At 40.3% G+C, this 18,834-nt stretch overlaps 1 protein-coding gene across 5 annotated transcripts; it reads left to right on the top strand.

The window, feature by feature from the left end:
- The first annotated feature begins 1,514 nt into the window (after positions 1-1,514).
- On the top strand, positions 1,515-8,464 carry znf217 (zinc finger protein 217). Of its 5 annotated transcripts, none has more exons than XM_040038116.1 (5): positions 1,515-1,645; positions 3,496-4,845; positions 5,017-5,124; positions 5,219-6,565; positions 6,691-8,464. In XM_040038116.1, the coding sequence occupies exons 2-5, from the start codon at positions 3,537-3,539 to the stop codon at positions 6,801-6,803; spliced, it is 2,877 nt and encodes a 958-aa protein (XP_039894050.1). In that variant the 5' UTR covers positions 1,515-1,645; positions 3,496-3,536; the 3' UTR covers positions 6,804-8,464. The 5 variants fall into 5 exon arrangements, with proteins under 5 accessions (XP_039894050.1, XP_039894048.1, XP_039894047.1 ...); XM_040038114.1 differs by having other exon boundaries at positions 1,546-1,785; XM_040038113.1 differs by having other exon boundaries at positions 1,547-1,771.
- Positions 8,465-18,834: the final 10,370 nt, after the last annotated feature.

Below are 18,834 nucleotides of genomic sequence, written 5' to 3'. Positions count from 1 at the left end.
GTGGTGCCTTTGATTAACATACTAGCCTTGTTTGCAACAGGATCTCGGGGGAAGGCACGAGTACCTATAACTAAATCGTAGCACTGCGAGGGGAGAAAGTGTTTTTAGTTTAGGGTAAGCTGCCTATGTAAATCAGTCTTACTAAAGAAAAAAATATGTGTTTTTTAAATCAGTGAGCTGAGTTATTTATTAAGACAAAATAGAAATAAAAATAAGTTCACTGGTATCCTTGGAATGAGTGCAATTATCAAATCCACTGTTCAAACCAAACATTTTTATTAAGCATGTTTGCTAGGCTGGAAAACCACATGTTTATTTCATTATGAGAACAATATTGGTTCGACCTGTTTGGTGACAGCAAATGCTTGACAACAGCTTGTAATATAGGCAAAAGAGCAGGCTGCTTACAGCCAATCCTTGGCTCATGTAAGAGCCATAGCTTAAGCAAATCGAGCACTCCAGTCTTTGTTCACTGTTTTTCAACTGGGAGTGGTTACTGATAAAGTTTTGTTTTCTTCCAGACATTGCTGCCATTCTGGGGGGAGGTAGAGTGGGTCTGCATAATGAATGTACACTGAAGTCAGTTGAATATCTTCATTGACTGATTAAGTGCCCATCAGTGTCTCTGCTTTTAAGAGTGGAGGAGGGGTTGATTTTACATAGAAGGGTGTGGAGGCTACTGTAGGTGAAGGTCTTTATCTCACAAGCACCGGTCTATTAATCTTAGGTGATTACACAATCCAACAGTAAATGTGTGCTGATTCTCTATTATTATTAACAGCAATATAGTATGTAACTAAAAGTTAAGGTTTTTCCTTCCATTTTTCTGTAAGATCAAATGTGTTTACACGCACCATCTCATGGCTTTGTCAGAGGTATGTTTTGGGTGGCAACAACTCATATGGGATATAAAAGTGGGCTGTGCGCCTTGGTACGTTTTTGTGTCACCATATAGGAAGAACTTGAAATTTCTCATGACTCAACCAACCTGCTTCTGCAAAAAGAAAAAAAAAGCCTCATGTAACTGTGAAAAGTTTGAGGCACCCCTCCCCCAGCTCCACATGGTAGCTGGTGCATGACGTGCTGACTGGCTGCACTTTTAGGTAACTTCTTAAAATGCAGCGTACACATCAAAGAGTGTTATATGGCGTCTATTCAGCGCACTCACTCTTACTCCGTGGAAGTTTAAAGCATCGTTAGACACATGATTGAACCGCTCGAAAAGCAAAGCGTGACAACAGACTTCACTGTAAGCGAATACGACTCTAATATTGGCCGTTTGAAGCACAAATGAAGCAGCTTACACATCTAATAGTGAAAACATTGGGAATAAAAATAAAAAATAAAAACCCCACGTGTGATAACGTGTAAGAAGCTCATTGTGGGCTAGAACAGTCAAATAAAATATGCCCCCATGCTTTATTGGAGTGTATGAGATAAGATGATTATGTGCACTAATCCCTCTCTGTTATACGTGACCACGTGATTGCCCTTTTTTGTGGTGGTGGAGGGGGGGGCTGCCGTGCACGCGCCCCATCTTCCCCTTGAGAAAAAGTTGAGAGCGCGCGCCCCGGATTTCAACAGCTGCAGCAGGGAGGACTCGCCAAGTCGAACAAATATGATTCAAATTCAAACAATTGAATAGGTGAGCTGTCCACCAGCGGCAACGCGTTGTGTGAAATGAAGAAGCAAACTCGAGCAAACACCCGAATTCCCTGAATTCAGTCGCTCGTAGTATCAGTATCAATATTAATCCGGAAATTCTGAGTTGGTAGGTATTGTTTGGTGAGTTTCTACAGTTTGCTCGAAGTCGAGGCAACAGAAAGTGTTGTTTGCTAACGTTGCTGTCGTTAAGAATGACCGAGGCTATGGGAGTAAAACTAGTTAGCGTTTTGTTATGCCACTCTCTCAATCTGGGTGAACTTTTGAAAGTGGCGTTGGAAAACAAACCGTAGAGGACAGCGTAAGTAGACACACACATTAAAAAAAGTCAGGTCGATAATGTTCTTTTTGTACCACAGTGTTGTCATGAAATAACGTCGTCGCCACTCGAGACGGGTTTGTGTCTGGATGTATTGATTTAAAATTCAGTCTTCCTCAGTCACAGACGCGGACAGGGCTGATAATTGATCTGAGTGTTTCCAAAATGAGTAACGAAGCCCTCGTGCTCGGCTTATGATGCACATATAGAAACGTAATAGCCAGTCTGTTAAATGCACCGACTTTTATTGACGTTAGCTGGAAGTTCTCAACTGTTAACTTCGAGCATCGCCTCCGAGGTAAAATTACGTTCAAACCGGAGCTTTGCTTTCTTGAATAAGAAGGTGGCTAACGTTAACGCTTGCCTCCCGAAGCATGTGTGTACTTCAGAAAACCACACAGGATCATTAAGAGTTTCCTGTGCTCACCTGGTCTAAAGCAAAAGTACCACACAGCAAACTAATTCCAGATAAATTGGTTATGAATAGCGTTGATGTATAAAAAATATATATGTGTGTGCATGTATTATATAAAACTGAAAATAAAACCATTTATCATTGGTTTGAATGACCTGAAACCTACAGTTGGGACTTCCCCTTTATCCACTCATTTGTGGGTTTTTTGTTTTGTAGCCATATACTGAAAACTTGATTTAAAGGTAACAGTTAAAAATGTGTGAAAAGGGGGAGGGTCTTTGATGCTACAGTAGACAGCTATAGGTATTGCTGGTGCCACAGCCTTGATTAGCATTTTGCATGGGCCTTGAGCATTTTGTCCTTGCTGAACCAGTTACTCCACTTCTCCACCAATCAAAGCGCTAAGCAGGTCGAGCCTTCCCCAATATAAGCAGTTCAGTATACAAGCTGAAACCACTACACAGAGAAAAACCACAGTGTCTTTTGTCACTGATGCCTGGAGAAAAGGATATGCTGGGATTTGTGAGTAAAGATTTTAGAGTTTTCAAAAATAGTTTAACAACTTGAAATTCTTAGACTTTTGCTGGGATGTTGCTTTTTATGTTGTTGACTATAAGTTAATCTATGTCTGTAGATTGTATTTTAACACTACATGTTTAGTATGATTAGTTAAAGTAGTTGTCGTGTTTAGTTAGAAACAAAAGAGAAGCAAAGGTTTGTTACATTTAGGGGAAAAAATGAAAAAAAAAACCCAATGACCTTACTTAATCATCTTACTTTCTAGAAGTATATATTCTAAGTTAATGTTAGTCATATTAAGCTTAGACACAGAGGCATAAATTCTAAATTAATTTAAATAATGTTTGCGAGCATAAAAAAAGACTGTTTTGTCATTGGCCTGCACATAGAGGAAATGACTTGTCTGTGTAGTTGATTGCTAAAAAAGATACATTTCCTGTTTCAGTGTAAGGAAAGGCAATTCTCTCTGGTGTTTTTTTTCAAACAGATTTTATGATAACTTAGGTGTTTCAGTTACCTGATCCTGTTTTGATTTTTGAGCAAAGCCTAAAAAAAACCCCACTTTTCCCATTCTTTCCAGGCTCCTAATAATCTGGACTGCTTGTAAAACATTAGGAGAAAATGCCGACTCATTCATTGCTGCCGTTTGTAAATAGCCCAGATGGACTCGCCCAAGATTTTCTTATTAGTAAAGATGCAAGCATCCCAGGGTTGGGCTCTAGCATGACGCCACACACTACTTACCCAGAAAAGACTGAGTTGCAAAATGAAGAAAGTGCACCGCTGTACTGTATGTTCTGCGAGGAGACTTTCGCTCATCAGGATGAGCTTGGCCCCCACGTGTTAACACAGCACCCCACCACATTCTCCGAGCCAACTGTGCTTCGGGTTGAAGCAGAATTCAGGATCCCAGGAGAGAGACCCCGGGCCAAACAAAGCAGCCTTCCTGCCGAAAAAGACGAGGTTCACAGCTGTATCCTGTGTGGTCACGTATCCCAAGATGGCAGCGAGCTTGAGGCCCACATGAGAAAGCACAAGGACTACTTTACTTATTGTTGCAATTTTTGTGGGCGTCGGTTTAGAGAGCACTGGTTCCTCAAGAACCACATGAAGATGCATGTAAAAGCAGGAGCAAAGAACAAGACCCAGCAAGACCCAGAGAGCCCAATCACAATTAATGGTATCATCCAAGAGCCTCCATCAGAGCCTGTAGGCACCGCATACAAAATGTGCATGGTTTGTGGGTTTTTCTTCCCTGACCATGATAGTTTGGTTGAACACAGTAAAATGCATAATCGAGAGGCACAGCCTGGAAAAGATAAAAGCAAGGATAAGATGGGTGATACTAATGAACCCACTGCCAACCAGGATTCATTTCTTCAGTTCCTAAACCTTCAGCCTCGCCCTGCAGGAAAGGATGTGGAACCTGTGAGATCATCAAAATGGATTCCCCAGCTAGATCCTGTCAACACATATCAGGCCTGGCAGCTTGCTACGAAAGGCAAGATCGCAGTTGGGCCTAATAATACAAAAGATGTTGGCCAGGAAAACAGCACGGACAATGACGAATCTGGCTCTGACAAGGAGGAGTTGAATAATATTTGGACTGAGGGCCAAGGAGACAAGGCCGTGAAAGAAGTTGGGAGAGAGCTCCGGTCTCAGCAACAGGCCCCTGTTAAAAGCCCAGACCCACAGCGAAGGTCTCCAGTTCAGAAAGATAAGGACAAACAAAGGCCAACGACTTGTGAGGAATGCCAAAGAAATTTCAGGACCTACCACCAGCTGGTGCTCCACTCCAGGGTCCACAAGCGTGAGAGAGGAGGTGAAGAAAGTCCAACCTCTTCTGTTGATGGCAAGCTTTCAAGAGCAGGCTCACTGGAAAATACAGAGGAAGGGTCTGAGGAGGGCATGGAGGAAAACTTGGGTTCAGGTAAGTCTGTTTTTCTGTATACACTCAGATTATCTTATCTGTGGTGTAGTAATTGTTTGTTACCAAGGGCTCCCTCTGCTGAGGGGACGGATAATAACACATGCCTTTTGTGGCCATTGTTCTGTCCTTTGTGTGTTGTGTTAATATTTAGATTTTTGTTTGTTTTCAAAGGTGAAGATGGATTTGACCGATCCAATGGCAGATCAAAAGACTGCAGTTACTGTGGCAAAACCTTCAGATCCAGCTACTACCTCACCGTTCATTTGAGGACTCACACAGGTAAATTCACGACAAATGATTATAAATTATCCTAAAAATAAACTGACCTTAAACTCTGACTTATGTTATGTTTATGCAAAACTATTTGTTCCAGGTGAGAAACCATTTAAGTGTGCTTACTGCGAGTACGCTGCGGCCCAGAAAACTTCGCTGAAATATCACCTGGATCGACGCCACAAGGATAAGCCCTACGTCGAAATCCCCAGCAGACCTGTGCCTTTAGTGCCCTCACCCAGTGATGGAAAAAATGAAAACAATGCTGAAAATCCTGTGCCAAAGAAATCCTGTGTCCCTCCAGCCAGGCCGTGCATCGATGAAACACCAGAAAGCGGACTGGATAGTGTCGATGGCAAGCTTGGCAAGCCACTTGTCCAAGTAAATGCTGTGCCTGCCTGCTCTCCGGAAGATGATGCGCTCGCCAATTGCTCTGTGCCTGTTAACCTGAAGAAAAAAAGGGAGGAGGTTCAAGAAGAGAACTGTGAGGCCCCATTAAATCTGTCCATAAAAGTCTCTGTCTCTACACCTGTCAGTGTTGAACCAAGAAATGGTATTGTTCCAATTGCCTGCCCATTTTGTGCTTATAAAACCATCTACCCAGAAGTTCTGATTATGCATAAAAAGCTCTCTCACAAAGACAAGTCAAACAGCACCAAAAAGAATGGGTTTGGAGGCAATTTAAGTGAAAGTCGTCATACGGGTTGCCCGCCTGCCCTCAATGGGAAAGATGTTTCCTCAGTTCTGATCACTGAGAGGATCTTCCCTCGCCGAACCAAATCTCCACCTCCCCAACCTGCAAAACCTCAAGAAAAAACACCTGTTAACCTACCGCACGTTCCTAAGCCATCCCCTGTCCATGCACCCATAAAAGATGTCCAGGAGACCCAGCGTTACAGGCAGAGCACCGACTCACATCCCAGTCAGGAATCCTCCAGGTATACAGAGCTAATGAGAAAAAACAGCACAACCAACAAATATATCATGGACAGAGTGGGCATCGGCGATCGGAGCTACCCAGTACGAAGCGGTGTCCTTTGGCACACAGATGCCGCCAGGCTCTGCCTATCCAGCCGATTTGGAAGCCTCCCCCAGATGGACTTTGGCGAGCCATCCAGCAAGCGATTAAAGTTTTCTGTGCCTACAAACAGGGATGCTGAGGCTGGCGAGAAGGCTGCTTTTAGAGGGCCACCAGCAGATGGATCTAACAGGATGTTTACTAAAAGAACTGTGAAACCCACACAGCAAGGGTCATGTCCACCCACAGCTTCTGAGGTTTCTGTTTTGGGTCCGGCAAAGAATGCACCTACGACTATTGGAGGCAGTTTGGAGTCTGAGTGGAGCATGATGAACCTTCTCCGCTCCTATCCACCCCATGACCTGGCATCTCTCTATCACACCAACCCAGCAAACCCCAGTCATGTAGGACTAGTCAACCCAGGAGCAGGTAAGCATTAGACTTGCAGTTTCAGTAGAGTGACATATAAATTTCTTTTGATATTTGGCTATTTTGTATCTGCATATTCTGATACTTTGAAGAGTTAAAGTTTTTTTGTTTGTTTGTTTTCTCAGGGGGCAGAAGTGTGCTGTTCCAACATCTGCCCAGTCTACCCAGCCTGCAAAGAAGAGATGTTTCAGGCCCATTCCCCAGTCAACGCTGTGGGGCCACTGACAAAAGCGCCTAAAATAAAAAGAAACAAAGAAAAGGTTGAAAACTTTCATTTAAAATAAACCTGACGAGAATTTTTGAAAATGACATTGAACTTCATATAGTTGAATCAAATCATTTTTTTGTCCTTCTCGATGTAAACAGTGCTGCTGCCTTATTTTGGAGAATTTCTAGAAACGTTGTTTAATGTACATATTTAGAAAGAGAGGTAGTTTATGCTCACGGTGTGCTTATCCTCTCTTAATTTAATGTTTCTTTTTCAACAGAAAAACATTTGTGTTATATGGACATTTAAGGGCTACAGTTTCAGCAGAAGTTCTTTTTTTGAATGCGAAGATGCAGATAACCTTTGGGGTTTTTTTGTATATAGTCCACTGGTGTGCACTGTAATATTTCTTTTTGAGACTGTTGATAAATCTGTACATGACCCACACTAATATTCCAGAGTCTGTCTTAGCTGTAAAAGTTGTGTGTGTGGGATGGCAAAATCTCTCTACATAAACTGTGTTAAGCTAAAACCTAAGAAAAACCTGTGTGGGGAAAAAAAATGCTGCTCTGTGTAATTGCTGCACTGCACTGGATGGTGGGGAGTTTCTGTCGGATAACTTGATGGCTTCGGCCCAGTTGTTTACAAACAGGCCACAGCAGCGAGCTCTGCTGTGTGTTTCAAGTTCTACCTCAAGTTGTGCTCTGAAGGCTTATTTTTGTAAAGCCTTTGAAGCTATCATGTTAGCTGAGCCTATATACCTACTTCGACCAGAGACTGGTGTTTTGAGTTGTAGTAATAGTAGTAGTACATGGACAAGTGACCCGTGACGTTTGACATCTATAAAACACCACAGGAAGCTCAAGCTCATTTGGTGACACTGGACTACTACTGCTGCTACTGTTTTTTTTTTTTTTTTACCTATACCACAATTTGGGCTGTACATTAATTTTGATGAACCCGCTATCTACAAGTATTGTTATTTTCCTTCTTGAAAAGCAAAAAGGTGCTTAAGTGGTGCCTCACATCCGTCAGCTGTAAAATGTACCAGATTGTGTGTAATTGTCTGGGTTTGTGTGAAATAGTCATTCAGTGTTATTTGGTTACTGCACATTTAGCCGCTCGCATGTTCGGGAGTTTGCTTTTGCTATGCAAAGTCTTGAAAGTGTTTCTTTTGTCAAGGGGCAGCAGTCACTGCCAACTGGATGTCAACGAGCGTTTAAGGTGTCGTGATTGTGCAGTTTTAGGGGAGAAAAAAAAATGCAAAAGCAGCTATGTTGATTGCTCCAATTAACTTAATGCTAAAGAGGGAAGAAAGACTCAGGTTAATTCAATTTTACATGCTGGGTAGTGTTTGGTATAATTTTGAAAAGCCTTTTTTAAATTATTTCTTTTTTTTTTTTTTTTTTTTTTGTTTGGTGTTCACATTATTGGTGTGTTTATATATTAAGTATTGTTTTGAAATTTTTGATGGCACGTTTCAACAATAAAGTGAGAGGCGAAGAAAGAAAGTATATAGGTGTTGTATTTAAGCTGAACCATAATGAACCTAGGATCACCTTTCTTAACCTCCTGAGACCCGTTTTTCTAATCTCTCCTAGCTATTTAGGATTAGTTGGACCTGATTAGACTTGTCCCCACAGAGGACAATGGTTTTATATTACAGCATAACATGGCATGGTCGCAATTGATTAAAAAATATAAAAACGCAGAATATAAAAGTATAAGGTGCGAAGCAAAATGTAATGTTGCCATATGAGGACACAAAGTTAAGAAATAAAGTCATACTTGGTTACAGTGTAGCACATTGTTCACGGACTCAAGGCACCAATTATACAGCTATGTTCATAACATCTGGGGGATGTAGGGTAAGGACCTCCAGCTATATTATAAAATATATATATGCTTTATACATGCATATATTTAGCAATATACCGAAACCAAGAGATGCAGTGGTTCACGGTCATAACAATAATCTGCTTTCTTTAACTTGCACCTGGGGTTCTAGCTTCCTTTAATGACATCTTTAATACCTGATTACACAGACACAGAGAAAGATAAATTCGGTAATATCTGTTCTAATTAAATCATCAGTGGACTGTAATATTCCAATAACTCGATTACCATTTCAGGCTATTAGTCCTCCAGAATCTCCAAATATAGGCAACAAGTATTGGTTTTCTTATGTTATATTACAACATAAGAAAACCATTTTTTTTTTTGGAGTATTTGTGATTAGTAAACTGTGTTTAGTTTTTGCATTTGACAGCAGATTATGTAGGCTATACTCGACTTTTCAATCAATTACTCCAATCGACCACTAGAGAGCAGTATTTACAAAGTCAAGACTATAGTCTCGTTAGATTCAGGTTTCACAGCCTTAAAACGTCCAGACCTTTGTAGTGCATTTACCTTTTATAAAACTTCACACCTTGACCACACTGAGAATAGAATTAATAAAATCATACTGTCAGTTACATACTGCTATAAACCCTAATACTGAATAGTTCTTAAAATAGACGATATTGTATTCACTTTAAATGTTTACATAAATAAAAAAATAAACAAAAACACATGCACTCCTCTGTTTAGCTGTAAACCTGTAGTGAGAAGAATGTCACGCTTGGGGATACACCTGTAATTGATGATGTCACACAGGTGTTGCACATTAGTTATCAAACACAACACATCTGCCATGACATCATTGATTGTAATTGAATGACTCAAACAGCAGTGCACCCAGATTATATTCCCCGAACATCAAGTCCTTAAGAAAAGAAAACTGCTTCAGAGAAGTTGGTTAATAGCTTCTACATCTGCAGAGACATCAGCGCACTATTGTTTCACATCTATAAAAGCAGAAGACTGACAAAACCTATCACTGCTTTTCATTCTGTAAACAAGAAATTGCAAAGGACAATCTTCAGCACATTGAACACTTTAAACTTTTGATTTTTTTTTTTTTTTTGCCCCCCTCCTCCCCTTTTGAGTAGACCACATCTGTTTGCTGTCTGTTCCCCTGGGCCAGCACTGTGTAATCTATTGCATTAGCTCACATTAGTGCATATCGCCCATGGGCCTTGGTAATCACAAACGCAAAATGAGCATTTCACTTAGCATCACCCTCATATTCCCTCACACTGTGGCAAACTTAGTGCAAACGCTTGGCAGAGAACGCAAGTCGACAACAGCTTATGACATCCATCCCGTTACACTCGATCCCCGTGTCCAGAATGCTGCGAGGGCTTTCATGTCAAAAGCTCCTTTAATAGGCAAAGATACATGTTGAATTTTCCTTCTGTTTACTTCCTCTTCTGTATTGTTTCTTTGTGATTTGGAGCCCTCGAGAAACGTCATTCCTGAGCCTTCCTGCCAGAATTTTTGTCTTTACCATAACATATGTGTTCGTGTTTTGCAGGCCTTTCATGATACTGCGCCCTTTGCATGGTCTACATTAAAGATGCAATGATGCAGTGTCACGAAAGAAGGTCTAAAGGCCTAAAATAATGTTGCTTTAATAAAACAATTTAGGAGAGTAACAGGGATCAAGGATACAATGCTTCACTCAGGTTAGTTACAGAAAACAGATTTCAGTGAAGTTATTAGAACACAGGCTTTTATTTAATCCACAAACGCTGCGATTTTTCCAGTTATGCACAGACCCAAGAAAATACCCACGTTTCAGGCAAATTCACCCGGGATTGCTCTGGTTCATAATTCTTTGGCATAAAACACCTGATGTCTTCACGGCTTCTTATCAAGTTTTTTTCATCACATTAGCTTTTGTGTGATAAGGATTCCCACAGCAGCCATTTTATTGCACAAGTCAACACACAAATGGCATTTTATGCTTGCATTGCTCCTCATTCATCTGTTCAGAGTGTTTGGTTTTACAAGAGGTGATGTTTAAGACTTGGATACGTTCATCTGTGACTGACTATGTGCCGAGCAATTTAAACCCTTTTCTCTCCAGTTTTCTCTCTAGACTATCAAATTTCCTACCTCCCTCCATTCTTGCAAAGTAAACTTCATGTTTTTATCCCCCTTAAGTGCTCTCTCCTCTTATTTTCACTCCTTTCATCACTCATAATTGTTGCCTCCAGATTGTCAACTTGCATGAATTAGCAATTGGGCCAACAAAGCAGATATGGTCAATTGTTGAGTATCCTGTCAGAATTTCAGGCTGAAAGTCTGCTCTCGCTGTGATCGCTCATCATCGTCACCCCATTCCTCTGAGGAAGAGGAGCAATGTAATGGTTCCCACAAAAACAGCCCCTGGCCTAAGGAAAGGGATTTGGGTGTCTAGAGACAACAGGGGCCATATGGAGCGGGCTGAGATAGCAAGGCACATGTACAGAATAATGGATGATGTGTCATGTTTCATGTTGCAGGGAAGCCATCAAGAGAGTTGGGTTTGGGAAATCAAAAGGCTCACGTACAGGAAAAGCGACTGTTGGACCATTTAGCATTTTTGTTTATTTTCTGAACGTGTAGGCTTGAAAAATGCGGTGTTCTATTTCCAATGCCTGTGGTCTGCTGATGTTATTTATAACTAAAATAATAATCGTGATTTTTTGGGGGGGGGCTATATGTAGCCCTGTATGCAATATTAAAGCAGATGACCTTACGAGTATAATGAGCCAACCACCTGTTTACTAAAACTAAGAAATATACTCTCTGAAGCAGCGATTCAATTAAGACTAGATTTGTAAAACAGATGAAACCAAATTTGTACACATTGTATTTATCCTGCTTAGTGGGTGGCAATGTCAGACAGGCACTTAATGCTGACAGGAATATTTAATCAAATCATGGTCTCCTGAGGATAAATCACATATACTTTAGTGATCCCTTTACTTTTCATCTAGCGCCATCAGGAGGCTGATGAGCAGTATTTTGGTTCGGTCTGGACAAAATACCTGCAAATTTGACAAGACCACCAATCTGGGAGCACAGACTGTAAATAAATGATGGATGCAATTACTGTGGCAGCACCTTTTGGTTGTTTTAAAGTTTAAACATTATGTGTCATGTTGTTATTTTAAAGCCAGGCAAACAGGAGCCACAAGTGATCATATTTGGGGCCCCAAAAGCCTCTAATATGATTGCAGGTAGCTAATGCTAACTTAGCACTGCTCCAATAAGGTGCATCGGTAAACTGAATGATTTCACCATACAGAGACAACCACCTGTTAGTCAAAGTAGCCACGCCCCTAACGTTAACGCTGTAAATTGTATAATTTACTGGCAGGTGCATAACCTCAGTGAGTTACTATAAAATATAATTTATTACTATAAACAGTGTTTACAGTGACTTTTATTTCATTTTATTTTGCAAGAATAGAAATCTTGATGTAATTTTATTCAAGGTAAAGTTACTGTAGGTGAAATTACAGTAAGATTAATGTTACTGTAAATGAAACTGCAACTTTTTTTACTATAATTACTGTAAAGTTACAGTAACTTATAGGCATCCATTACTGGCTAATTACTGTATTTTCATTTATGTTGTTATAGTTTTATAATAGATTTTTTGTAGTTAGCAATCGAAGTGTTTATTTTTTTATTTGCATCTCTACCTGTAGGAAAAGACGCTGAAGTTAAGCACTATAAGCCAGCGGTCCCCAACCTTTTTTGCGCTACTGGTCCGTGAGTGGTTTGGTATTGGCCCACGAGAGTTGAGGCTCGGGTGTGAAATTTATGGTTTTTATCATTATTTTTTTTTATCGTTTTTATCATTAACTTGGTTTCCCTGGGTGTTTTCCCGTGTGTTATGAATAAATCTTTTTTTTTTTGGTACCGGTACTGGTTTTATTTTGTTGTATTTATCCACGACACCATAAAGGCCGGTCCGTGAAAATATTGTCGGACATAAACCGGTCCGTGGTGCAAAAAAGGTTAGGGAACGCTGCTATAAGCTATATTTCAAATAAATGAATAAAAACAGTTGTTGAACATTTGAATGCAAGGGCCTACAGAGATTAACCTGCTATTTTGAGCCTTCAGGGAACATTCAAAGTTTTTGACCTTTCTGGGAACACATCAGGTGATTTAGTCAAATGTAGTCAAACTTAAGATATTCATTATATATATGTGTATATATATTCTTTCTTTTGCTTGCCATATGAACTGTTTCCTTCCATGCAAGCAAAGCCTGTAAATGTAATTGGTCAACAAAGCCCAGACTACAGCCAGGCTGCTAACAGAAACCAGAAATCTTGCAGAATCAAAAATCCCGCCCCTTCCCCTGAATTTTGTCTCTCCTTTCGTAGGTATCTATTTATAGAGATTCATAGCCTTATTATCAGATATTCTTTATGTTTGGTGCTAATGAGTGAAATTCATTAATTAACACGAATAGGAATCCAAGATGTTGAACACGTCTGCTAAAATTAAAAATATTACCATTGTTCCTGGGATTAAATATAGTTTCACAGATCCAGCTGCTCCTTCAGTGTTGTTTTAGTTTCATTTCATTGGAAATAACTCTAATAGTGCGGACAAAGTGAATATACAAAAGAGGAAAGGAAAAGAAATCCTCCACTGTTGTGTAGATAAAAACTCCTTTGTCCAAGCTCCACCACTACGGGGGCACTGTATACTTAGATCCTCCCTCCCCTCTTATCTGCTCTACCTGCATGTGGAATAAGCAGAGCACCTCATCTCTGTTTTTCTCCCAGTGTCAGAACTACACTTAAGTGCTGTTTCCGATACCCATGAGTAAGCCCCATAAAAGCTGCCCCATCGCCACAGCGTTATTGTTTCTTGCGGATGATTGATTGATGGATGAGGGCTGACACTTCAATGAAGCCATTTCCACTGGCATCTCTATCCGATGATGTGCAGCGTATATTTTCCATCCACGCCTCATTGCTCGCCTGTGTCATTCCTGGAACTTCATTTACACCATGTTCCCTGAAGGACCTTTTTTAGCCCCATCTCCCTTTTTCTCTCTCTGGCTCCTCTTTTTATCTCTTTCTTTTTCTATGCCATAAAATAATGCTATTTCTTGTACACTCTGGAGGGGCTTGGAATCATTTGCGGGGAATGATAAAACCAAAGGCATGAAGGGGTTATTTACAGGAAGTGTAACACTGACAGGGTCCCACTGTTCTGCTTTTTTCACTGTCAGATGCCAAGTCCATGCTGAGGCAGGGCAGGGATATGATATACATTTCAGGCGCACTCGACCTACACTGTCTGCACACACGATCATTTACTGTTATCTCCACAAGCAAAATAGGCACTTCCAGCTTTGCACGTTGTAACAGGATGATGTCCAAAGCTACCCAAAATACATGTTAAAGTATAGTTTGATGGCAACGTGATTGAGGTGCCTTCTCTGAGACAATTGCCTGTTTTTGCTCATATGGGGAGCAGATGGTAAGCAGGCATCAGAGCGGCAGGCTTTCTGGGATGACAGCCATGAGATTCCCCCTCAGGTGCCATTGGAGCCCCTTTAGAAGGGGAGAGTGATTGGTAGGACATGGCACCCCTAAGCAAGTGTTTTTTTTCTTTCCTCCCTCGAGTTTCCTGATTTTACAGTTCTCATCAACAAGCCACAGTGCCGGAAATAGATGTACAATGTCACCTATGACATTGTCTAATTTAGGAGCCTACATCACATATGGAGAACTTTATATTTAGCACCAACAACAATGTGTTTCCAAGACTTCGCCATTATTTCTTAGATGCAAAATGCCAGTTTTAATTCTGGATTTCTGTCTGCCCATGTTGTGCAATATGTAGTGGGGCTCTATTTAACACCTCTTACCATTTTCACATTAAAGATATTGTCCCTGTGTGGGGTTTAGTTGTGAGAAAATAGGAGATTTTTGTTTATTAAATTTTGACAACACAGTAGCCTTAACCAGGTGACAATAATACAAACAAAAACCTTAATCGCTGACCCCTAACTCTCATGGCTCTGTTATGCTGTGAGGTGCATGGTTTTGTATCACCGCCAATCGATACAAAGTTGCTCCCACCAATCGCTTTCATACTGTGACGAAACATTTCTGATGGGAGCAGTCTCTTCATAGTGTACGAGGTGACGCTAAGCAGCTTAATGTCAACAGATCTCACTCTAATTGAAGACCTATGTGAAATTTATACAGACATCTTCACCACCATCCCTGAAAACAGCAGATGAGGAAATCTCATTTGGAAAAAAAAAATAGTATCCCATCTCTATAGATGAGTTGTAAGAGACTTGTGGAATCTTTGGCAAGATGAATTCAAGCTGTTCTGGCGGCACGTCACCAGCACACAGCTTTCCAGTTTTTTCCTTTAATTTGTCACTCAGCACTTTAATGTTCAGCAAAATTCTGGGTTATAATTCAAACTTATTTCAAAATATTCTAACCAGATCTTTGAACATCTATATATGAATGACACACCTTCATGTAACTAAAAGATAATTGGATACAACGTATAAAATTGTATGACTTCAGTTGCATATAGGCAAAACTGCTATATGATAGGATCACACAAAGCTGTGCTGTTTGAGATCATATGGCTGTTAGCCATGCATGTTAGATTAATGGGTAATTCTAAATAGGCCATGCATGTGAGGTAGATAAAATGCTTGAAGTGTATAGAATAAAGTGCTATGTGGTTAAAATGTGACTTTTAGTTTCAAGTGAGCGGCCTGTACGACTACAAAGGCGCTGTATAAATGCGAGTCTAGAACACAGATAACCATATTAAGCTTCATAAACTTAGCATTGTTATCTGTGCAGGATTTTTTTTCCACAAATGCTGAAATGATCCTTATTTCAGCTTCACCGTGGATATATGTGCCCCAAAAGTACACAAAGCTTCATGTTCCTCGTGATAGTTTTTCTAGCTATCCCGTTAGTACAAATACTAACGTATAAAAATCTGATGAAAAACATAATAATGAATGCCTCATAAGATGAGTTGCTGTTATAGTGATAAATACTCCATACTACAGAACAGCATGTTGTGATACATGATATGAATTGGTTACATACTGCGTGATATTAGATGCTATTATGTGACAAACAGTTTAGAACTGCCTGTAGGCTATATTAAGATGTTAATGTGTTATTTCTTGTCACCGTTTTGTTCAAAAAACATCTTTTGAAGTGTCTTCCTTTCAGCACCTTGAGATCAAAACCTTCCCTGTTGTAAACTACAGGGGGGGACAATAACGGACACAATGCACAGTTGAACACATGATGCATTCACTGTAGCTGTTTCTGTCTGTGTGCGTCTGTGTGTGTACTTGACCTTGGCGGCTACAGGACATTTTGGTTCATCAGGAAAGATGATTGTTTCCTTTAAAAGATATTAGGAGGACTGTGTCTAAAGGAAACTGACATGCCTCCCTGCATCCCTGATGGTTTCCACTCCGTTTCTTTTATAGTCACTCAGTAGGTAAGGGAATAGTGTCCCACCTCAGTATTTATACATTAAGCAAGGTCTCCTTGTCCAGAAACAAGAGATGAGCAGTGATTGGGCCCAGAGAATAATTTCTTCTGTGTCTACACTGGGGATCAACCTTAATCAATAATCACCTTGGAGGGAAGTGATGCTCTAGTTTAAGGTGAATTGACCTCAGTGGTGATGAGTCTGTAGACAGTGGTCATCCGTTACCACAATACTGGACCCTAATATCTGCAAATGGGGAGGGTGGGAGTCCTGGAGCAGGGCAGGTCTTTATTGTCTGTGCAGGAATTAGTGTGGGATCACGAACATTTGGTGTCCCACCCATCCAGAACTGTCACCACTCCGGTAAACCCATCTCAGAGTTGTCGCTTTCACCACATGTCATGGTAAGAAAGAAGAGGGCAAATGGTTTTGCTTTCAAAAAGATAAAAGGAGAATGAGTCTGGACAATGTGGCCTTTATTTAAATCCTTTTAAGACATTATATGTTTGAGGTACATGTACTTAAAAAAAAAAGAAAAACATGTAAACTAATGAACATCTCCGTGTGGGAAAGGAAGAGCGAGGAAGTTACGTATCCATTCCAAAAAGCAATAGCCCTCATCCTCTAATGCAATGTGACATTGAATACTACACACAGAGAAACAAGTAACCCCAAATTGGGTTATTCCTCCTACCTGCCAGTAATCCAGTTGATAAGCACTATACATGTAGATTTCTGGGGAGCAGAGAAATCAGATTACCCTGAGCTGAACTGGGATTTTCAGTCTAAATTGGCTGTTCTTCCTCGGGTCTCTCATTCTAACAGGATGAATGAGGGGAAATAAATGATTTGACTTTGCACCAGATAAATTATCTGTGCAGGAGCACACAGCAAAGTAAAGAAAAGGATGCTCGGGTTATTGAGCTTACAAAAATGAACCATGTTCATACATTTAAAACAATAACACAAGTTTAAAAATACAAAATAGTTGCATGACTTCTTGATATTTAGGGATGTAAAGTTATAAAGAAACGACAATTTTGCAAAACAAACGCAGGCAAAGCATCTCAACTTGTAACTGCTTAGTTTTCCATAGGGCACCAGTTGTACATCAACTGAAATTAACTTTTACCTGGGCCTTTATTGGACATGGAAGACTTATTGGTGTCATGGATGACCAGAGGGGTGTTTCTGTGTTTCATAAAGGTGTCTCAGGAAAGCAGGGGGTTATTGTGCAAAATCCCATCTTGAACAGATATAAGGAACCAAAACTAATAAAGACAAATCCTGATAATGTGACAGATAATATGAATTAGCCGCAGCTTACATAGACTGTATGTAAAAGATGGCCACTATGACTTTTTTTTTTTGTGAAGTCTCATTTTGAAGTGATTTTAGCCTCTTTATGACCACTTCTGTATTTTTGAGTAACTATAATGTGATAATAGGATGGCTGGCTGTGCTATTGCTAAACTAGCTTGCTAAACTAGCTAAACAAACTTGGTAAGCTAGCTGAAGCCTAACTGACACTAGAATTTCACTCTCCAAAACTCAAACCTCAAAAATTCTTGGATGGTTTCTTTCTACATTTAATGTCACAGCATACTACACTATCTGTTATAACTGTATAAGCATGTACCAAAATGCAGCAACACCACAAGCACACCTGAGAGGTCTAGTTCAGTGACGTGCACACCATGCATCGAGCTAGCTACCACGCCCTGTACAGTTGGTATGTAGAAAGGTAGTTATAGAGACCTTTATTTGTTGTTGTTTCTTTGGTACTCATTCATTGGACAAGTAAAGTCTTTGGGCACTCAATCACTGGCTTTTGGAGACACCCTTGAGGAACAGCAACTCTTGCATGTTGCTATTTGAATTGTACTAGCAGTCTTCGAAGAAGTCTGTGACCCAGTTTTTTTGGTGAGAATTTTTTTTATTGCTACAGATAGTTACCAGGTGTCGGCGCCTGTGGATTTACCATCACCTTATCTTAGCATCCCAGGTTTAATCCAAATATAGTCACCGCTAGCTCCAAAACAAACCCCAAAAACAAGACAGCAATATAGAAAAATCAAGGTTGCAAGACGATAGCCCTCAAAAATCACAGTGGCTTTGTTCATCTTTGATTTAAAGTCAGTTCAGACCTATTTGAACCTTCATAGCACTGATTGAAAATGAATTCTCCCATGAAAAGAGGATGCATTTTTCCTTTAGCACTTATTTCTTGCTTTTGGTTACGGTGCAGTTAATATTCCGAAAGCACAGTTTAAGCAAGAACATTAGAATTCAAGCATTTATGTGGCCCTTGCATCCGTGCATGTGTGACTTGCATGCAACGCCTCGGTATGATTTATGTCCCGAGCAGCTTTTTCTTGCATTGCAAATAGGTAGAGGCTCAGCGTCTCTTCTGCTGTTTTTGTATTTTCTAACATGACACATGAATCCCCGGTGGCCCTGAGAATCAGACAACCCAGGTGCAACACTAATATCCTCCCAGTATCCAAACATTTCCTTTAAAAGTAACTGGCACATTGGGGCCCATAAATTAGAAGTGAATGCTGCTCAAGATGTCTGGCTTCCAATAAGACCGTACCCAGAGCAATAAACTTTGACATTGCTGCTTGAAAAATGCCTGCCCTTTTTCATTGTCAAGTGTTACAAA

This window comes from Simochromis diagramma, unplaced genomic scaffold (assembly GCF_900408965.1).
Source record: "Simochromis diagramma unplaced genomic scaffold, fSimDia1.1 OVJJ01000061.1, whole genome shotgun sequence".
Classification (NCBI taxonomy): Eukaryota; Metazoa; Chordata; class Actinopteri; order Cichliformes; family Cichlidae; genus Simochromis; species Simochromis diagramma.
The sequence above is the reverse complement of the archived record's forward strand: the minus strand, read 5'-3'. Positions and strand labels throughout refer to the sequence as shown.